At 39.4% G+C, this 17,789-nt stretch overlaps 1 protein-coding gene across 1 annotated transcript; it reads right to left on the bottom strand.

Annotated features, from left to right (window-relative positions):
• Positions 1–1,302: 1,302 nt before the first annotated feature.
• LOC144685932 (S-phase kinase-associated protein 1) lies at positions 1,303–17,502 on the bottom strand. The gene is made up of 6 exons (XM_078550977.1): positions 17,412–17,502; positions 10,978–11,074; positions 10,124–10,197; positions 7,317–7,460; positions 3,061–3,201; positions 1,303–2,514 (listed from the first exon to the last, which is right to left on the bottom strand). The coding sequence occupies exons 2-6, from the start codon at positions 11,072–11,074 to the stop codon at positions 2,479–2,481; spliced, it is 492 nt and encodes a 163-aa protein (XP_078407103.1). The 5' UTR covers positions 17,412–17,502; the 3' UTR covers positions 1,303–2,478.
• Between the last annotated feature and the right edge of the window lie 287 nt (positions 17,503–17,789).

Here is a 17,789-nt window from a genome sequence, read left to right as displayed (position 1 = left end):
CACCTCCTGACTGCACACAGCCTGTCCAACAAATCAGGTGTGATAGAATACTCACCACTTGTCTGGATGAGTGGGGCTCCAACAATACAAGGAGCTTGACACCATCCAGGACAAAGCAGTCTGGGTGCCGATCAAACATCGACCAACTTAAACATTCACTCCCTTCACGGCTGATGCACAATGGTAGCAGAACTAATGCAAAATGCACTGCAAAAACTCTCAAAGGCTCCTTTGAAAGCACCTTCCAAACCAGCAACCTCTACCACTATCATGAAGCTATTAATGTATATATTACTAGAAAATATTTTTCTTTTAAAATAGAGGTTTAGTCTGTGGGTGTGTCTTAATTGGATTAAAGCCAGCTAGTCTAGGTGCTTTGATGTGTACTAGTTTTGATATGTAAACAGAGAGATAGAGTGCGTTTGCATCCTTTGAATAGAGCATTCAAGAAGTAGGGTGAAAACAGAAAATTGGTACAATGAAAGGTTTTATTGTTAGTGGAGGCTGGTGTTACGGTGAGAATTTACATTCAATGGGTGGTGGTAGGTATAACTTTAGCAATTTTCAGATGTGCAGGGCAGAGGCAATGTAACATCAAAGCAGCTGTAAGCCTCCAACTCTCTCCACAGGAACCAATATGAAAAGAACCTCATTTTGAATTCGTAAGCTGAAAATGCTTTGCCTGGTGTTTGGTTAAGTCTATGGGTTGCAGTTGCCTTAATGGAGATTAGTTTGGGAATTTGTTGAAAGTTATGATAGTAGTAATTTGTAGCCATGTGTATATATATTTTAACCTGTATAAATTAATAAAATGTTTCAGTTAGTTTAATGTAAAACCTCGAGAACTGGTGGTCTGATTCCTGAGTTTAGAGTCGCATCTCAAACATAACACAAAATTAGAGGTTATGACAGTTGTTTAAAGTTTCCCTCTGGGATTTTTAAATAACTCAGCTGTATCAACTGCATTGGTCATAACAACCACCCAGATCGAGGGTAACAGACGCATGGAAACACCATCGCCTGCAAGGTTCCCTCCAAGCCACACACCATCTTGATTTGGAACTATAATCACTGTTCCTTCAGTCACTGGATCAAAATCCTGGAACATCCTTCCTAACAGCACCATGGATGTACCTGCGCCAGATGGATGCAGCAATTCAAGGCAGCAGCTCATCACCAGCCTTCTCAAGAGCAATTAGGGATGGGCAACAAATGATACCTACATTCTGAGAAAGATATTTTAAAAATTGTGGTTTTGAAAATTCTGATGGATGACAATGAAATAATGAGGTAAAACATGGATTTTAAATGTAATTTATAGACCCATTTTATTAAACAACCAAATGACACAAATAACAGTAATTACAGACAGAGAAACTAAAGTATTTTAATGATTTGTGTTTGCAGTCATATACATTATACAGCAAAGTAAGAAGTTAACAAATCTAAATTACTAAATAGTCTATGAAAGTTGGAGCATTTGTCCAGTCTGTTGGAGTGGGCTTTACCATTGGGCATCTGTGTTTGAAGACAACAAATTCCATTCGGGATCTTACTAAGGGCTCTTTCAGTAGCATCACAGGCCAATTAAATATACAGTAATTCTGATTATTACATCCATCCAAGAAAATAACAGGATAATGCAGTGGGGGAGAGAAAACGAGTGGAAGAGAGAAAACAAGTGGAAGGAAGTGAAACCTACTTAAAGCAGAAGAGTTGTACTTTTAAAAGTTCAAAAATCATAATACAAATACCACATTAGAAAGTAGACCCACAGTGATCCTTTGATATAAAAGCATGCCACAATCCTCGCTGGAATGCAAAGTATGTGTTCTGTACTTGAACCCATAAAGGGATTGCAAAAGATTTCAGTAAGAACAAAATTGGAGGTTACAACTTTAAACCAAAAATTAGGTCACAAAAAGGAAAAAAAAAACTCTCAATTTAAAAAATTACCATGGATAATCTGGCTATACTCTTCATGCTGTAAATCTACTATCAATTATTCTACAGCTATTCTTGGTAAAGAATCAAATTCTAGTTTCAATCATTTAAACAGATTGAACTTGCTGTCATTAATTACCGAACAAAACTCCCTTAATGCATAGCCTGTCTTCATTTGCCTTCTAGGCTAGATTATATGAAAATCAGACGTGCCCATAGTATTAAAGGATTTTTGTCTAGCCCACACTATTTAATAAACACAGGCATTCTAATCCCCTTGAAGTCAGACTCCTACAATGAATCGTGTGGTGCAAAGCTGGATGTCACTTCCAATCCTATAGAGTAATAACAAGGTAAAGCCTAGAACATATGGCTCTGAACAAGTAAGGAAACGTCATGCAACTAAATATGCTAAGTGGTTTTTTTTTCCTTTTGTTGAATTTTCCAAATATTAAACATTTACAAAACAGTGCAGTGCAACAGCAACTGGAAAATTCTTTCAGTGTGTTAGAGAATTAGAGAGCACCAGGAACTTCACTTTTCTTCACACCATTGATTCTCCTTACGAACCTGAAAAGAATAACAGTAAAAAGGATGCACCTAAAGAAATGGAATTCTGAATTGTGCCTAAATTACTCATCACAGCGAAATAGGTTTTAACTATACCAAAATGGATTTTAGCTAAACAAACTTTGTGATAACGAAAGGGGCAATCACTATTACACTGTCCTTCTCCCAATTCAATAATCTATGATTTAAGGGGAAACATCTTGGCAAACGACAAAGATAAATTTGCACAAAGTTTATTTCTAATAAACTAAGCAAAATAAACTAAATACTAAGGAAAAGAGCGATTTAATTGCCCCGATAAGCATATTTCTACATTTCCTGTTCATTTCTTTGCCCACCAAGGGTGTACTCTGCTTATATTTAATCCACCCACATAAACCAGGCAGTTTACCTACAGAGAGATTAAACGATAGTGCAGTTACTCAATATTTTAGGTTGGCTCTTCGATTTGATGTAGGACAACAAGCCATCTGTTCATTTCAAAGTCAGAAAATCTAACCTTGAATGCTTTCAACACCCATGAATTATAAATAAAAATGTTATTACCTGTGCTTCTTCTTCCTCCGTAAAGTCATTTTTAATGTTGAAAGTCTTACGAATTTCTTCTGGAGTTTTACCTTTGATCATGTTTGCTACTGTTTTGCATGTCACATCAAGCAGACCTTTGATATCCAAATAGTTTGCAGCCTAAATAACAAACAAACACTGAGGTCTCAACTGTGCAGATTTTCACCTCGTCGCCAAGTGAAGAGATAAACTAAATGAAAACAATGTTACGCCAAAAAAGTACAGGTATTCCAAAGTAGAATTTTAGTTGGTGATTTCTGTACATTTACAGGGGTTGTATAGTTTTTCTTTAAAACAGCTTAAAACAGTTATTCCAAACAATACACGTGCACTATGTTCCGCTAGCACAGGAAACAGACATGCCAATATGTCATACAGTTGATGTATGTCTTGGATGTACATAATAATCAGTTCACAGGACTGAACTTAGCAGGAACAAAGAGATGCCAAATGTAAATACAACCCTGTGGAGAGGAGCACAGTTAACGTTTCGAGTCCGCATGATTCTTCAAATCCAAAACAAAAACAAAAATCCGGACTCGAAACGTTAACTGTGCTCCTCTCCACAGATGCTGCCAGACCTGCTGAGTTTTTCCAGGTATTTTTGTTTTTGTTTTGGATTTCCAGCATCCGCAATTTTTTGCTTTTAAATACAACCCTGCCAGGAAGAGAAGGACGAAGGATGACATCAAAGCTGGTCAAGGTATCTCAAATTTCTTGTTTGGCTATTATCTTCTTACAACTGCTAGAAGCCTGGGAATTGTAATCAGTATTTTAAACAGTCTTCCTCATCATGGCTAGAATACAAGTGCAGATCAAGCCAATATGAAAATATTCTTAACTACCGAAGGGTAAGATAACAGCAGGAGCATGCAGAAGGAATGTTTATCAACTGTATTAGATATGTGAAGGGAGATTCAGTTTCCTACTAGGCTAATCAAACTACCAGCTACATTGAAGATTGGGCAAGTTAAAGCAACCAAGCAGCTTCAATAAGACCTAATCAAAAAGCAGAATACTGCTGATGCTGAAAATATGAAATAAAAACAGAAAATGCTGGAAATACTCAGATCAGGCAGCATCTATGGAAAGTGAAACAGAGTTAACATTTCAGGTCGATAACCTTTCCTCAAAACTAGGAAAAGCTAGAGATGTCATAAGTTTTGGGCAAGGGGTGGATGGGACAAGGACAAAGGAAGGTCTGTGACAGGGTAGAAGACAGGAGAGATTGGCTGACAGAAGAGTTACAGAGCCCATGGAAATGGTGAAGGGATAAGAAGAGAAACAAAGAAATAAAAGATGCACCTAAAACAGGTATATTGCTGTCTAAAACAAAAATAAAAGAGAAAAACCAAAACATGCAAAGAAAAGAGAACCAAATGGGGGGTACTGAGTTTATATCTGAAATTGTTGAACTCAATGCTGAATCTGGAGGGCTGTTAAGTGCCCAACCGAAAGATGAGGTGCTGTTTCTCTAGCTTACGTTGAATTTCACTAGAACAGTGCAGCAGAACAAGGACAGAGATGTCAGTGTGAGAGCAAGCTGGAGAATTAAAATAACAGATGCCCAGAAGCTCAGAATCATGTTTACAGACTGAACAGAGGTGTTCCGCAAAGCGGTCATGCAATCTGCATTTGGACTCCCCAATGTAGAGGAGACCACATCGTGATCAGCAAAAACAGTATACTGAATTGAAAGAAGTACATGTAAATTGCGGTTTCACCTGGAAGGAGCGTTTGGGGTCTTGGATGGTGGGGAAAGAGGAGGTTAAAGGGCAGGTGTTACATCTCCTGTGTTTCAATGGAAAGGTGCCATGGGAATGGTGTTAATGGTATGTTAATTATATTAAGAATCACAGGTGAAGGGCACTGTTTAATTAAATGCCTAGAGAACTTACAAAGAGACACTTCCTTCGTTACAGTGCCCCTTTAAGAGGTTGTCAATTTGGTTAATTTAGTTAATTTGATTAATTGTTCTCAGTTCATAGGTACTCAAAAGAGTATTAAGAGAGACTGCTGGGACACTGGGTTAGTAGATAGGATGCAGATACATAAAACACCGCATTTGTTAATAAACAAACTATCAAGAAAAGGATTTGTGTCTAGTTTCATACTTCACCATCTGGCTTGAGATCCATTTAGCAGGTGATTTCAGTGCCTTTTCACTCCTCTCAGGCTTCTCAAAGCAATTCACATACAGTGAATTACTTTGAAATAGAGAGTTTTCATGAAGGGAAAAACTGTAGTCACAAATAGCAATGAGATGAATGACCAGTTAATCTATTTTTAGTGGTGTCCATTGAGGGAGAAATGTTGGTCAGGACACCAAAACTCCAATCTCCTTTTCAAATAGCCACATAGGATCTTTGGAACAGACAACGCGCTACTTAACATTTCAACCAAAGAGAGCGCCTCTGACAATAGATTACTCCTTGAGTACCACACTGGATTGTCAGTCTATGTTAGATGCTCAAATTCTGGAGTGGGGTCTGAACCCACAATACTCTGCATAAAAGTCAAGGCAATGGGCTTGCTGGGTGTTGACTGTTCCATATCCATTCATTTACAAAAAGCTATATTCATTTCATTATGAATTCAGAAGCATAATCAACTACTTAATAAATAATCAGTTCTGAATGCAGCTGTCTATTAGGTTAATTCTCTGTAACAGCATTTTTGGGCTAGATGCCAAGATATTAAGAATACCCTTTGTCCAGTTCGAATTATGCTTCGATGACCTTAACAGATAAGAAGGAAAATTATTAACTTTCTAACCTGGAGTATAATAATACATTAAGATCTGAGTAATGTTTATAGATCAGTTAATTTTCTCAGTTATTTTGTTTTTTAAATTTCTCCCCAACTCTTCTCTAGGCATTGCCTCTTTAATAGATTCCAGACAATGGCAGCTGAAGTGGGGCAATAGAATAGGAGGGGGAATGCACAAGAGACCAGAATAAAAGGAACTGTGCATTCAGATAGGGTTGTAGAACTTAAGGAAGTTTCAGGGATAAGGAGGTATGAGAAGAAATTGGGGCTTTGAGGAACTGGGAAGTCAGCAAGCACAGAGATGATAGTGAGAAATAAGCATAACTTAAGATCATGATTACACACTGATTCAATTGGAGACAGTGGACAGGATGGAGTCAGTAGCAAAGGAATTGATTTTATCATTAGGGAGCAAAAAATAATGGCTTCTGTGTTGTCAGTGCTTAGCTAGAGGAAGTTAAAACTCACTCAAGAAGATGAACAGTTCTGACAGCACAAGGTAATGGAGAGGTCAAGAGAAGTGGTGGAGAGGAACAAATGAGTTTTCATCAACGTACATGTGTGAAGCTGACAAGAGGTAGCATGTAGACAAGAAAAGGCATGGGGCCAAAGACGGATCCATTTTGGGAGGGGAGAAACTCCAGAGCTAATGAAACAAGTGTGAGAAGGAAAGCCATTGCTAGAGTTGCTTTGCTTGCAGTCAGAAAAAGAACCAAACAAGAGCAGTCCTAGAGAGTGAGACAAAGAGAGGCATTGGAGTTAGATGGTGATTTATTGTACTGAAACCTGTAGAGAGGTCACAAAGTACAAGGAAAGATAATGCATCATGGTCACAGAATAGGGCCGTTTCAGTACTGCAGCAAGGATAAGAAGCCTTATTGGTATAAGTTACTTTTCCACAAGAGCATAAAGTTCAATGTTGCCGTGTAATGAGATACAGGTACTAGGGATCAGTAGCCTGCAAACGTTTGTAGTAGGCTTTTTTTAAATCCTTGCAGAAATGCTCTGCTGCACTACCAGTTGAGATTAGGAATTCACATTTAAACTTAGATTCCATTAATGGCACAGAGGTGCATCAAGCCTTTTGGAAATCCGGGTTGCTTGTCAACAGCTCAAAATGAATTGTAAGCACAGTTACGTCACAAGAAATTTTACATTATACGCTTTGTGAGGGCAGCTCATGGGCTATGCCAGAGTTCGTGCGGGGGGGGGGTGGGGGGGAATCGGAATTCTGGCACCATCATGAATGGTGATCATGCAAGCTCCTGATCATATGCTCACTGTTATGGAGAGATTATGGTCAGGGTAAAGAAAAAAAAAAACTGTGGGCAGCTGGCTAGAGAATAGATTCAGAGGCTCAGCAGCAGATCGCCAGCCCATGTGCACGTCCAAGACAATCTGCCACACAGGCGTACTGGAAGAGAACAAAATTACAGTTTTTATTAATATACTTAACAATTACTGACCAGGATTAGCTCAAATAGTGTTCCTTGGTCTACTTTGAGGAACTCCTGATCCCATACTGGAATATCATCTGTTCTCTTTTCCTTGTTCTCATCATCCTCGGGAGGAGGAGGGTCATCCTTGTGGTGAGTACACCACTGAATCACCTAAAAGCAACAATGGGCACGTATGTGTAGATGAATGAGAAAGACTGGAACTAGAAAAAATACAGATGAACAAAAAGTAACATAGATACTTGAATGTCTTAGTTATACTTCACAATATATAATAATGCACTGTTATAGCTTGAAGCTTCATTCACTCATTTTTTCCCCTTCCCAAAACCCTTAACAAAATTCACCAGAAAAGTCATCAGTGGTAGGGAATTGAATGCTTTTCCCATCTTAAGTACCCACTTTTATTGTACCCACTCCCACATCAACTACAGCGCAGTAAAGCTCCCTTTACTCTGAACATGCCGAATGCCATCTCAAAAAAGAACCTCTGACTACCAGGATTAAAATTCCCATACTAGCCATTCTATTTATTTTATGAATGTGAATGTCACTTTACTGCTGTATTGTTAAACGGGCCTCTGATCAGTGGGAACTGGGTTGAGATTTCTCTAACCTATTTCACACAGGCCTTTAAACTCAGAAACAAAATAAACTTTTGTTCCATCAACCAGGGCTGGATTCAAATCTAGACTCCAGATGTGAAAGTAAAGCTTCTGATCCACCGTACCAGTCTCACATAGGTTGCTCACTCTATTTCCAATGATACTTAATTTCAAATCATGGAATTACTGGCCCTGTAAAATCAGATATTAATACAATGCCAAAGCAAATTGCTGCAGATGCAGGAAATGTGAAATAAAAGGCGAAAATGCTAGAAATATTCAGCAGCTCAGGCAACATCTGTGGAGAGAAATAGAGTTAACGTTTCAGGTTAATGACCTTTCATCAGAACTTTAAGCAAGTGAAAGGAGGAGGGTGTGGAAAAAGAAAAAATGGGAAGATCTGTGATAGGGTAGAAGTCAGGAGAGATTAAATGACAGAAAAGCTGGTGATGCAAGGCCAAGGGGAGTACAATATACAAGTAAAGAAATAAAGGATTTGCCTCGAGGAGGTGTGAATGGCAGAATGACCAGCCGCTGTCCAAAAGTGAAAAAAAAAAGGGAAAACCAGAGAGTAAGCCAAAAGCAGCAAAGAAAAAGGAAACAAAAATGGGGCGGAGGTTATGGTCTGAAATTGTGGAACTCAATGTTAAGTCCAGAAGGCTGCTAATTACCTAATCAAATGATCAGGTACCTTTTTCAAACTTGTGTTGAGCTTCATTGGAACACTGCAGGAGGCTGAGGACAGAGGGGCCAGATTGCAAGCGAGGAGAATAAAAATGACTGCAGACAAAAAATTCGAGGTCACGCTTACGGATTGAACAGAAGTATTTCACAAAGGCATCACCCAATCCACATCTGGTCCCCTTAATATACAGCAGACCGCATTGTAAGCGGTATACTAAATTCAAAAGGAGTACACCTAACTCACTGTTTCACCTGGAAAGATTAATTGGGGCCATGTCAGGCGAGAAAGGAGGAAGTAAAAGGGCAGGTTTTGCATCTCCTGCGCTTGCACGAAAAGGTGCTGTGGTAAGGTCGGGAGTGATTCAGCAGTGGACCCAGATGTTGCAGAGGGAACAGTCTATTCAGAATGCTGAAAGAGGAAAGGAAACATCAGGCGGTGGCATTAGGTGGCAGAAATGACAGAAGATGATCTGTTAAATATGGAGGCTGGTAGCGCGGAAGGTGAGGATAAGGGGAACCCTATCATGGTTCCGGGAAAGAAAGCAAAACTTCAAGAAATGGGTGGACACGTTCGAAGGCCCTGTTAACCAAGGTTGTGAAGGAATCGTCGGTCAAGGACAAAGAAAGCTACATCAGAAGCACTGAAATGGAAGGTTATATCATTAATGCAATGGAGACAGAGAAACAAGGAGAATAATTACTATGATTTTTATTTAAAAATCTAGCATTCTGTTTAAAACAATGGCTTCATTTTTTTTAATGTGGGGTTCCCATGCAAAAATGAATTATTCACAGATCTTCTGAAAATATTTTATACAATCCCTGGAAAACACATATGCTAATTTGGATAGAACCACCATCCAAACGAAATCAGCACTATAATTGCATAAAATATTTAGTATACGGTGAAAAGTAACAGGTTAATTAGTCAACAAATGAAGAAAAATGCATAAAAACAGAATGCAGAATTCTCAGAACATTATATTTGACATGTGAGGTATGTACAATAGATAGGCAAAAAATGATGACACCATAAACCTTCTGAAAACCTTGCATTGAAAAGTGTCTTGTCCTCAACATGTCCTAAATCACTAAACAATCAATTATTTAAGTAGTCATTGTTGATATGTCAGCTCATGTGAGAGCTAACTTGTACATAGCAAACACCCACAAACAGCAAACATGCAGTTATTCCAGTTTTAGTGATGTTGGTTGAGTAGGAATGTTGACCAGAAGAACTATTTATTTGAATAGAGCCATGGGATCTCATACATCTGGCTTGTATCAAGGTTTAACATCTTATCTGAATGGTGGCACCCCTGACAATGCAGTCAAGTACTACATTAAACTACCTGAAGTGGTGCCTCAACCCACAACCTTCTAATTCAGAGGTAAGAGTGCTATCAAATGGGCCAATGTTATAAAGTGCCTTCATGAAGAATTGTCTCCACATGATATTCTCAAGCTTCTATTCACTCGTTGAAGTTATGTTGATTGGAGCACATATGGCATGTTCTGGCTTCTTACCTTTTTAAGAATTGCAGCATTAACATTTGGAAGTGGAACTGTATCATCATCACCTTCATCATCCATTCCCAAATCTGTTTAGAATAAAACATTATAATTTACCAATTTAACATCATCCATCATGCTTTCCTGACAGATAACAATACCAGGCATTAAAAAAGATTGCATGAAATGAGTGTTGCAGTAGTAAGTATTTCCTCTCCCCCACCAACCATGAAATATCAATTTTCAGTGTGACTCTTGATTCTATTCAAATATTTTACACAACAATGGATCGGAGATCAGGAACTCAGGTGAAAGGAGGACAATGGAAGGCTTCTAATCAGTTTCGACCAAAAAAAGCCAAAATCCAGAAAGTATATTCCATTAATCAGCAGAGTTAAAATGTTAAGTCTACTCTCAGAACTCTTTCAGACTTTATTATGGCTGCTCAAGTGTGCCAATAAGGAGAGTTTGGAAAAAGGTTCTTGTTTGCCTGTCCTATCACTGTCTGGTACAGGGATGGTATGCAAGAACAGAAAGAAAAACAGAATTTGTTTTTTAAAAAATTCATTAAAAGAACCGGTAAACGAGGTGAATTAACTTATTTTATACAATCAGTGAAATATTCACAATTTTGGAATCGTTTTAGGACATCTTAGGCTAGAAATGAGAAACTCCATTGAAAAAGTGTCAATATTACATTGAATAGTCAGTGACCATTGGCAGGCAATCTTTACTGAAACTAAACAGCAACAGCAATTCTGAATCAAAACTTGTTAAAGTCTCGCACTTTTTTTAAACAAAGAAGCTTGATATTTTAAAAGGGTAATTAATTTGTAAACAAGATTATTTCCAAATAGAACCACACTGACCTTCCAACATGGTTTTGATCGTCACAGACTGTTTTGCTATCTCCACATCAACTTCAAATATTTCTCCATCAGAGCTCTGGAGTTTAATCGAAGGCATCTGAAAATATAGAAAATAACGATTCCAGGGATTCTAAACCTCAGTGTTTAATTTCAACAATTTGCCCCTCTATTCAAAATCCAAATACATAATTCATAAAACTTAGCCAAGACTCTTCTTTTGGTAGTAGGGAGAGGAAATGGAGACACAGAATGGAATTATGAACTTTGAATTTGATTGCATGATTTTCATTACAGGAGGCTCCCTGGCAGTTTATTTGGTTTTAATGGCAGCACTTCTAAATCTCAAGGTTGTAGGTTCAAGTCCCACTCCAGAGAGTTGAACACATAATCCAGGCTGTCAGTGATGTATTGATGGATTACTGTATTGTCGGAGGTGCCAACTTTCAAACAAGACGTTAAACCAAAACTCTGTCTGCTCACTAAGGTAGACGCAGGTAAGCACACCTAAGAGGAGCAGAGGAGCTCTCTGACCACAGCCCTTCCATGCATCCTAGCCAAACTTTGTCCCTCAACCAACACCTAAAACAGACTATCTAGTCATTATCAATGCTTTTAACAGAAAACTAGATAAATACATGTGGGAGAAAGAAATAGAAGGATATTTTAAAAGATGAGAGGAAAGTGGGAGGCAATGTTAATTGTATTTCATTGTATGTAGGTGGTGGACATTAACTGAGAATTTTCTTTTCCTCCTATAAACAACAACAGATAGAAACTGTGGTTGTTAGGTGAGGAGGCACATGTTTGTATTGTAAATAAAGCTTATCAGAGCATGCAAAGATTGGCTCCAATTCTATCCTTCAGCATCTGGCATTTTGGAATAGAAAAGAAGTGTACATGGCGCATAAACACCAGCATAGACCTGTTGAGCTGAATGACCTGTTTCAGAGTTGAAACATTCTAAGCAGTTCCATATAAGGTTAACCTTCTCCCAAGCAGATGAGCAAAAGGAATGTGGATAAAAAATTCTGAAATTCAATCCATCTTTCTCATGTATAAGTCTAACAAATAAAACTTTGCCACTTTTTAAAAAATTTTGGCAAAAACATAATTAACCTGTACAGTATATTTCATTTCTTATTGAAAATCAGTTCAGGTATCTCATAAACTCCTGATGTAGAAGTAAATGGCGTCTCAAGCAACTGGAGAAGATCGTGAAAAGAGATCAGCATCAGTACTCAGGCTGAAAAGAGCTGTACCATTGGGACAGGCTCCAACTAGACCAGAGTGGGACTAATGTCCGAACAGAAAGGATAAACAGGGTTGTGGATAAAATTTTAAACCAGCAAACAGGTTTGGGTGGGGATCGGCGGGGGATCTGGTGAAAATAACATGCTGTAAGATAAAATCGGAGATGATATAGGGAACAAATACAGTTATAAAACAGAAGTATTAGAGTACTGTTAAAAATAAAATTAATGGAATTATTAAGGGAAAATTAAACAACCTGTTAAGCAATTTACACACATTGCAAAATAAAATGGTGGAGCTGGAGAGAACAAGAAGGCAGATGTAGTGGAAATGACTAAACATGACTACATAAAGAGCAGAAATGGCAAGTAAATATTGCAGGTTATAATATAATTAGAAAATATCGGGAAGGAAGAAAGGGGTGGGGTGCGGCTACGCTATTGAGAGATAACAATGGCATTATAAAAACAAAACATGACTAATCAAAGGTGAGAAACAGAAGTCATCTACATTGAAATAAAAGATAAGGATTGATCACGTAAATAAGGTTATACAACAGATCAGCTAATAGTGGAAAGGAGATGGAGGAAGAAATATGAGGAATGAGTAAATAACATAGAATAATCTTGTATGTTTATAACTACCCCCAAATAAACTGGCAAGAGGTCACAAAAGTGTTACACAGAATAATGTTTTTACAATATGTGCAGGATTCCTTTACACAGTATGTAAAAAGTGAAAAAAAACTGATGTTAAGAGGATGAGAATGGAACTAGAGAAAGTAAACTGAACTATTTACTGACAAACAAATAGATTATCAGTGAGATGATTGAGAGTTGAAAAAATACATCCCACTAAACAGTCCACATGGACTCCAGGGGTTTAAGGAAGCGGCTCACCACCACCATCTCGAGGGCAATTAGAGATGGGCAATAAATGCTGGTCTAGCCAGTGACGCCCATGTCCCATGGATGAATAAGAAAAAAAATGAATAAATGAATAAGGGCACAATTGAAATTTTAAAAATGGCATACACTAAGTACATAACTTTTTTAAACAGGCTTCTCAACTCATTCTGCCACCTTCAAAGATGCACACACCCAGTGTTATATAGTTCATTTGATCGATACTGCAACCAAACCCCTCCCTGGCCATTCCTTGAAGCTAGGATCATTAAGTTCCCAACCCTCTCTTTCTTTGAGTCATCTCTGTGTAATGGCCACTATATCATAGTCCCATGTGGCAACAGCTCCCTTCTGCCCCAAAACACGTCCTAATGCCTCAGGAATTCGAACATTTCTCTCCCATATAATTTCTCCAGGCATGATTTAACCACTTGAAAGGGGGGAGATAATTGATAAACTAAGCAAACTTAAAGAGGATAAAACCTGGATGGACTGCATGTGTACATGTTAGTAAGTTATGGAATAGATAGCAGAGGCCATAAGTCTAATAAGCATATATAAGAACTCATTAGAAAAGAGAATCATGCCAGAGGACTGGCATACAGCTAATGTGACTTTTATACTAAAAACCGATATAGAAAAAGTCTTGGAAAGTATAGGCCAATTAGCTTAAAGTTGGTGGTAGAAAGATAATGGAATTCTTAAAGATGGAACAGAAAAAGAGCTGGAAACTGAAAAGAAATAACAGCACAGATTTCAAAAGGGAATGTCATACTTGATCAACTTTATTGAAGTCTCTGAAATAAAGGAAGGATAGATTTTTACTTAGTTCTGTTGAAGAGTCATATGGACTCGAAACGTTAACTGTGTTCCTCTCCGCAGATGCTGCCAGATCTGCTGAGTTTTTCCAGGTATTTTTACTTTTGTTTTGGATTTCCAGCAACCGCAGTTTTTTGCTTTTATTGAAGGATAGATAAGGTTGATGCAGTAGACAAAAGGGCTTTGATAAAACTACTAGAGTAGGTTCATGAGTCAGGTCAGAACATGTGGAGCTTTTTTTTATTCATTCATGGGGTGTGGATGTTGCTGGCTAGGCTAGCATTTATTGCCCAACAGACAAGGTAGCAGAATGAATATGCAAGCTGCCTATAAAACTATAGGAGACTCGATAGTAAGGGGAACAGACAGGTGTTTCTGCAGCCGTAGACGTGACTCCAGGATGGTATGTTGCCTCCCTGGTGCCAGGGCCAAGAATGTCACTAAATGGCTGCAGGGCATTCTAAAGGGGGAGTGCAAACAGACAGAGATCGTGGTACATATTGATATCAACGACATAGGTAGAAAAAGGGAAAAGGTCCTGCAAGCAGAATTTAGGGAGCTAGGAATCAGATTAAAAAACAGGATCTCAAAAGTAGTAATCTCTGGATTACTTCCGGTGCCACGCGCTAGTGAGTATAGAAATAGGAGGTTATTCCAGATGAATGCGTGGCTGGAGAGATGGTGCAGGAGGGAGGCTTTAAATTTCTGGGACATTGGGACCGTTTCTGGGGGCAGTGGGACCTGTACAAAGCAGACAAGTTGCACCTGAACTGGAATGGGACCAACATCCTTGCGGGGAGATTTCCAACTGCTGTTGGGGAGGGTTTAAACTAACTTGGCAGGGGGATGGGATCCTGAGAGGAAGTTCAGCAGGGGGAGATGCACAGCCAAAATTAGAAGAGAGAGCAAGTGAGTCTGGAAGGCATAGAAATTATAGGCCAGCTAAGGCACAAAGGAGTTTGGCAAGGTTGGATGCTGTTTATTTTAATGCAAGGAGTCTGACGAATAAGGCAGATGAGTTGAGGTCACAAATTAACACATGGAAGTATGATGTCACTGCTGTCACAGAGACATGGTTGAGACAGGGGCAGGATTGGCAGCTCAATAGAGAAGGTAAAAGAGAAGGGGGTATCACAATATTGATCAAGTAGTCAATTACAGCAGTAAGGAGGGATGACACCTTAGAAGGCTCCTCAAATGAAACCCATATGGATAGAACTGAAAAACAAAAAAGGAGTAATCACATTGCTAGGAGTGTACTATCAGCCCCCAAACAGTCAGGGAGAAGTATAAGAGCAGATATGTAGGCAAATTTCAGAGAAGTGTAGAAATAATAGGGTAGTAAATAGTGGGGGATTTCAACTTCCCCAACATTAACTGCGTTAGTCATAGTGAGATAGGTTTAGAGGGAGCAGAATTCTTAAAATGCATCCAGGAGAGATTTTTAAGCCAGTACGTAGAAGGCCCTGCAAGACAGGGGGTGGTCCTGGACTTTATTTAAGGGAATGAAGCCAGGCAACCGGTAGAGGTATCAGTGGGTGAGCATTTTGCAGATAGTGATCATAACTCCGTTAGATCCAAGGTTGTTATGGAAAAGGGCAAGGATGGGCCAGAAATCATCGTTCTAAATTGGGGGAAGGTAGATTTTAATAAGATCAGATATGATTTGGCCAGAGTGGAATGGGAGCAGCTACTTTTAGGTAAACCTGTGTCAGGGCAGTGGGACTCATTCAAGAAGGAAATAGGGAGAGTACAGAGCCAACATATTCAAGTAAAGATAAAGGGTGGGACCAATAAATCCAGGGAACCCTGGATGTCGAGGGATATACAGGATTTGATAAAGAGAAAAAGGGAGGCTTATGGCAGATACCAAGGGCTCAAAACAGCAGAAGCCCTAGCGGAGTATAGAATGTGCAGGGGGGAACTTAAAATGGAAATTAGGAGAGCAAAAAGGGGCCATGAAAAAACATTGGCAGGTAAAATAAAGGAAAATCCAAAGTTATTTTACAAGTACATTAAGAGTAGTAGGATAACTAGGGAAAGAGTAGGGCCCATTAAGGACCATAGTGGTAATTTGTGTGTGGAGCCGGAAAACGTAGGTAGGGTTCTAAATGAATACTTTGTGTCGGAGTTCACAAGTGAGGGGGACAACATGGGTATGGAAATCAGGCAGAAGGACTATGATATAATTAAAGAAATTAGCATAGAAAAGGAGGAAGTTCTAAGTGGTCTGGCAGGCTTAAAAGTAGATAAATCTCCAGGCCCAGATGAAACGTATCCCAGGCTGTTGAGCGAGGCAAGGCAGAAGATAGCAGCGGCGCTGGCAATAATTTTCAATACCTCTCTGGCCACAGGAAAGGAGCTGGAGGACAGACAATGTGGTTCTGTTATTCAAGAAGGGAGGAAGCGATAAACCAGGGAACTACAGGTCAGTCAAACCTCAGTGGTGGGGAAACTATTGGAAGCAATTCTGAGGGACAGAGTTAATCTACACTTGGAGAAGCAGGGATTAATCAAGGACAGTCAGCATAGGATTTGAACTCAGGAATCTGAAGTACAATTTCAAAATTTGCAAATTGCACCCTAGTTAACAATGGAGGACCACAGCAAAATACAGGAAGACATCCATAAAGTTACAGAATGGGCTTATAATTGGCAAATGAACTTTAATATAGGCAAGTGTGAGATGGTGCATGTTAATAAAAATAAGGCCACATACTCCATGAAAAATAAGTGCCTAAATAAGGTATCTGAGGGTGGTACATGTACACAAATCACTACAAGTAGCAATGTAGGTTAGAAAGGTAATTTTATAAAGTTTTTTTTCTAAGGCAAAAGATTTTAGAAGCAGAGATGTTAAACTTGTATAGAATCTTGGTTAGATCACAGTTGGAGTAAAATGAACGGTCCATGACTCCATATTATAAAAAGAATAAGGAGGCAATGGAGAAGATGCAAGAAATTATATAGAATACCAGAAATTAGATGTTATACCCATTAGATTGAAAAAGGCTAAAACTTTTTTTCTCCAGGAAAAAGTAGACTGAGGGTTTTCCAACCTTTAAAGTTATGGAAGGTTTTAATGGGGTAAACCTAGAGAACATGCTGGGGGACAAAAACTCAGGATGATAAATATAGGTTTTCTTATTGTTATTTTCCAACTTCATGCTACATTCTCAATCACTAAAATGAGAATCCTATGCCTCATCCTTTCCACCTTTTGAGCAGGGCGCCTCACCCCTTCCCCCACCCTTGCCCGCCCTTCACCCACCTCCACCTCACCCACCTCCACCTCACCCCTCCCTCACCCACCCACCACCTCTTGCCCCTCTCTCTCCTCCGGCCCAGGCTAAACTCGCTGCCGTCTCCAACCCCACCGCTGCCTTTGCCTCTCCGGCCGCTCAGCCTGGTGTGCCTTTGCGGTGCCGGACAGGCTCACCGCCTGTTTCACAGACTCACATTGAGAGGCCGCCAGCTGCAGGCAGAGTCCGCACTAACCGAGAGCGACACGGCCAGGACAGGACCCCGCTCAATAGCTGTCCACTCAGAGCGCCTCCCGAACAGCAACAAAAACAAAAACAATCTCTCCACCTGCTCCCGGCTGGTTTCTAGCTCCCCCTCCCCGCTCCCTTTTTTTTAGAAAAAACCCTAAAATTGGAACCATGGTTCTGTAATATTTTACACAGCTCCTTCTAACACCCACCCCCCCCCCCCCCCCAACTGTTAAAGGTGCACTTTCTTCTTGGACAACATCATTTTAATTTCAGATACACATTATGTAGCTCTCACACCAAATGCATCACCATGGCAACTGTGGTAGATCTAACACCGGTGCAA

Source organism: Cetorhinus maximus, chromosome 10, assembly GCF_964194155.1.
Source record: "Cetorhinus maximus chromosome 10, sCetMax3.hap1.1, whole genome shotgun sequence".
Lineage (NCBI taxonomy): Eukaryota > Metazoa > Chordata > Chondrichthyes > Lamniformes > Cetorhinidae > Cetorhinus > Cetorhinus maximus.
This window is presented reverse-complemented; position numbering and strand designations above follow the sequence as displayed.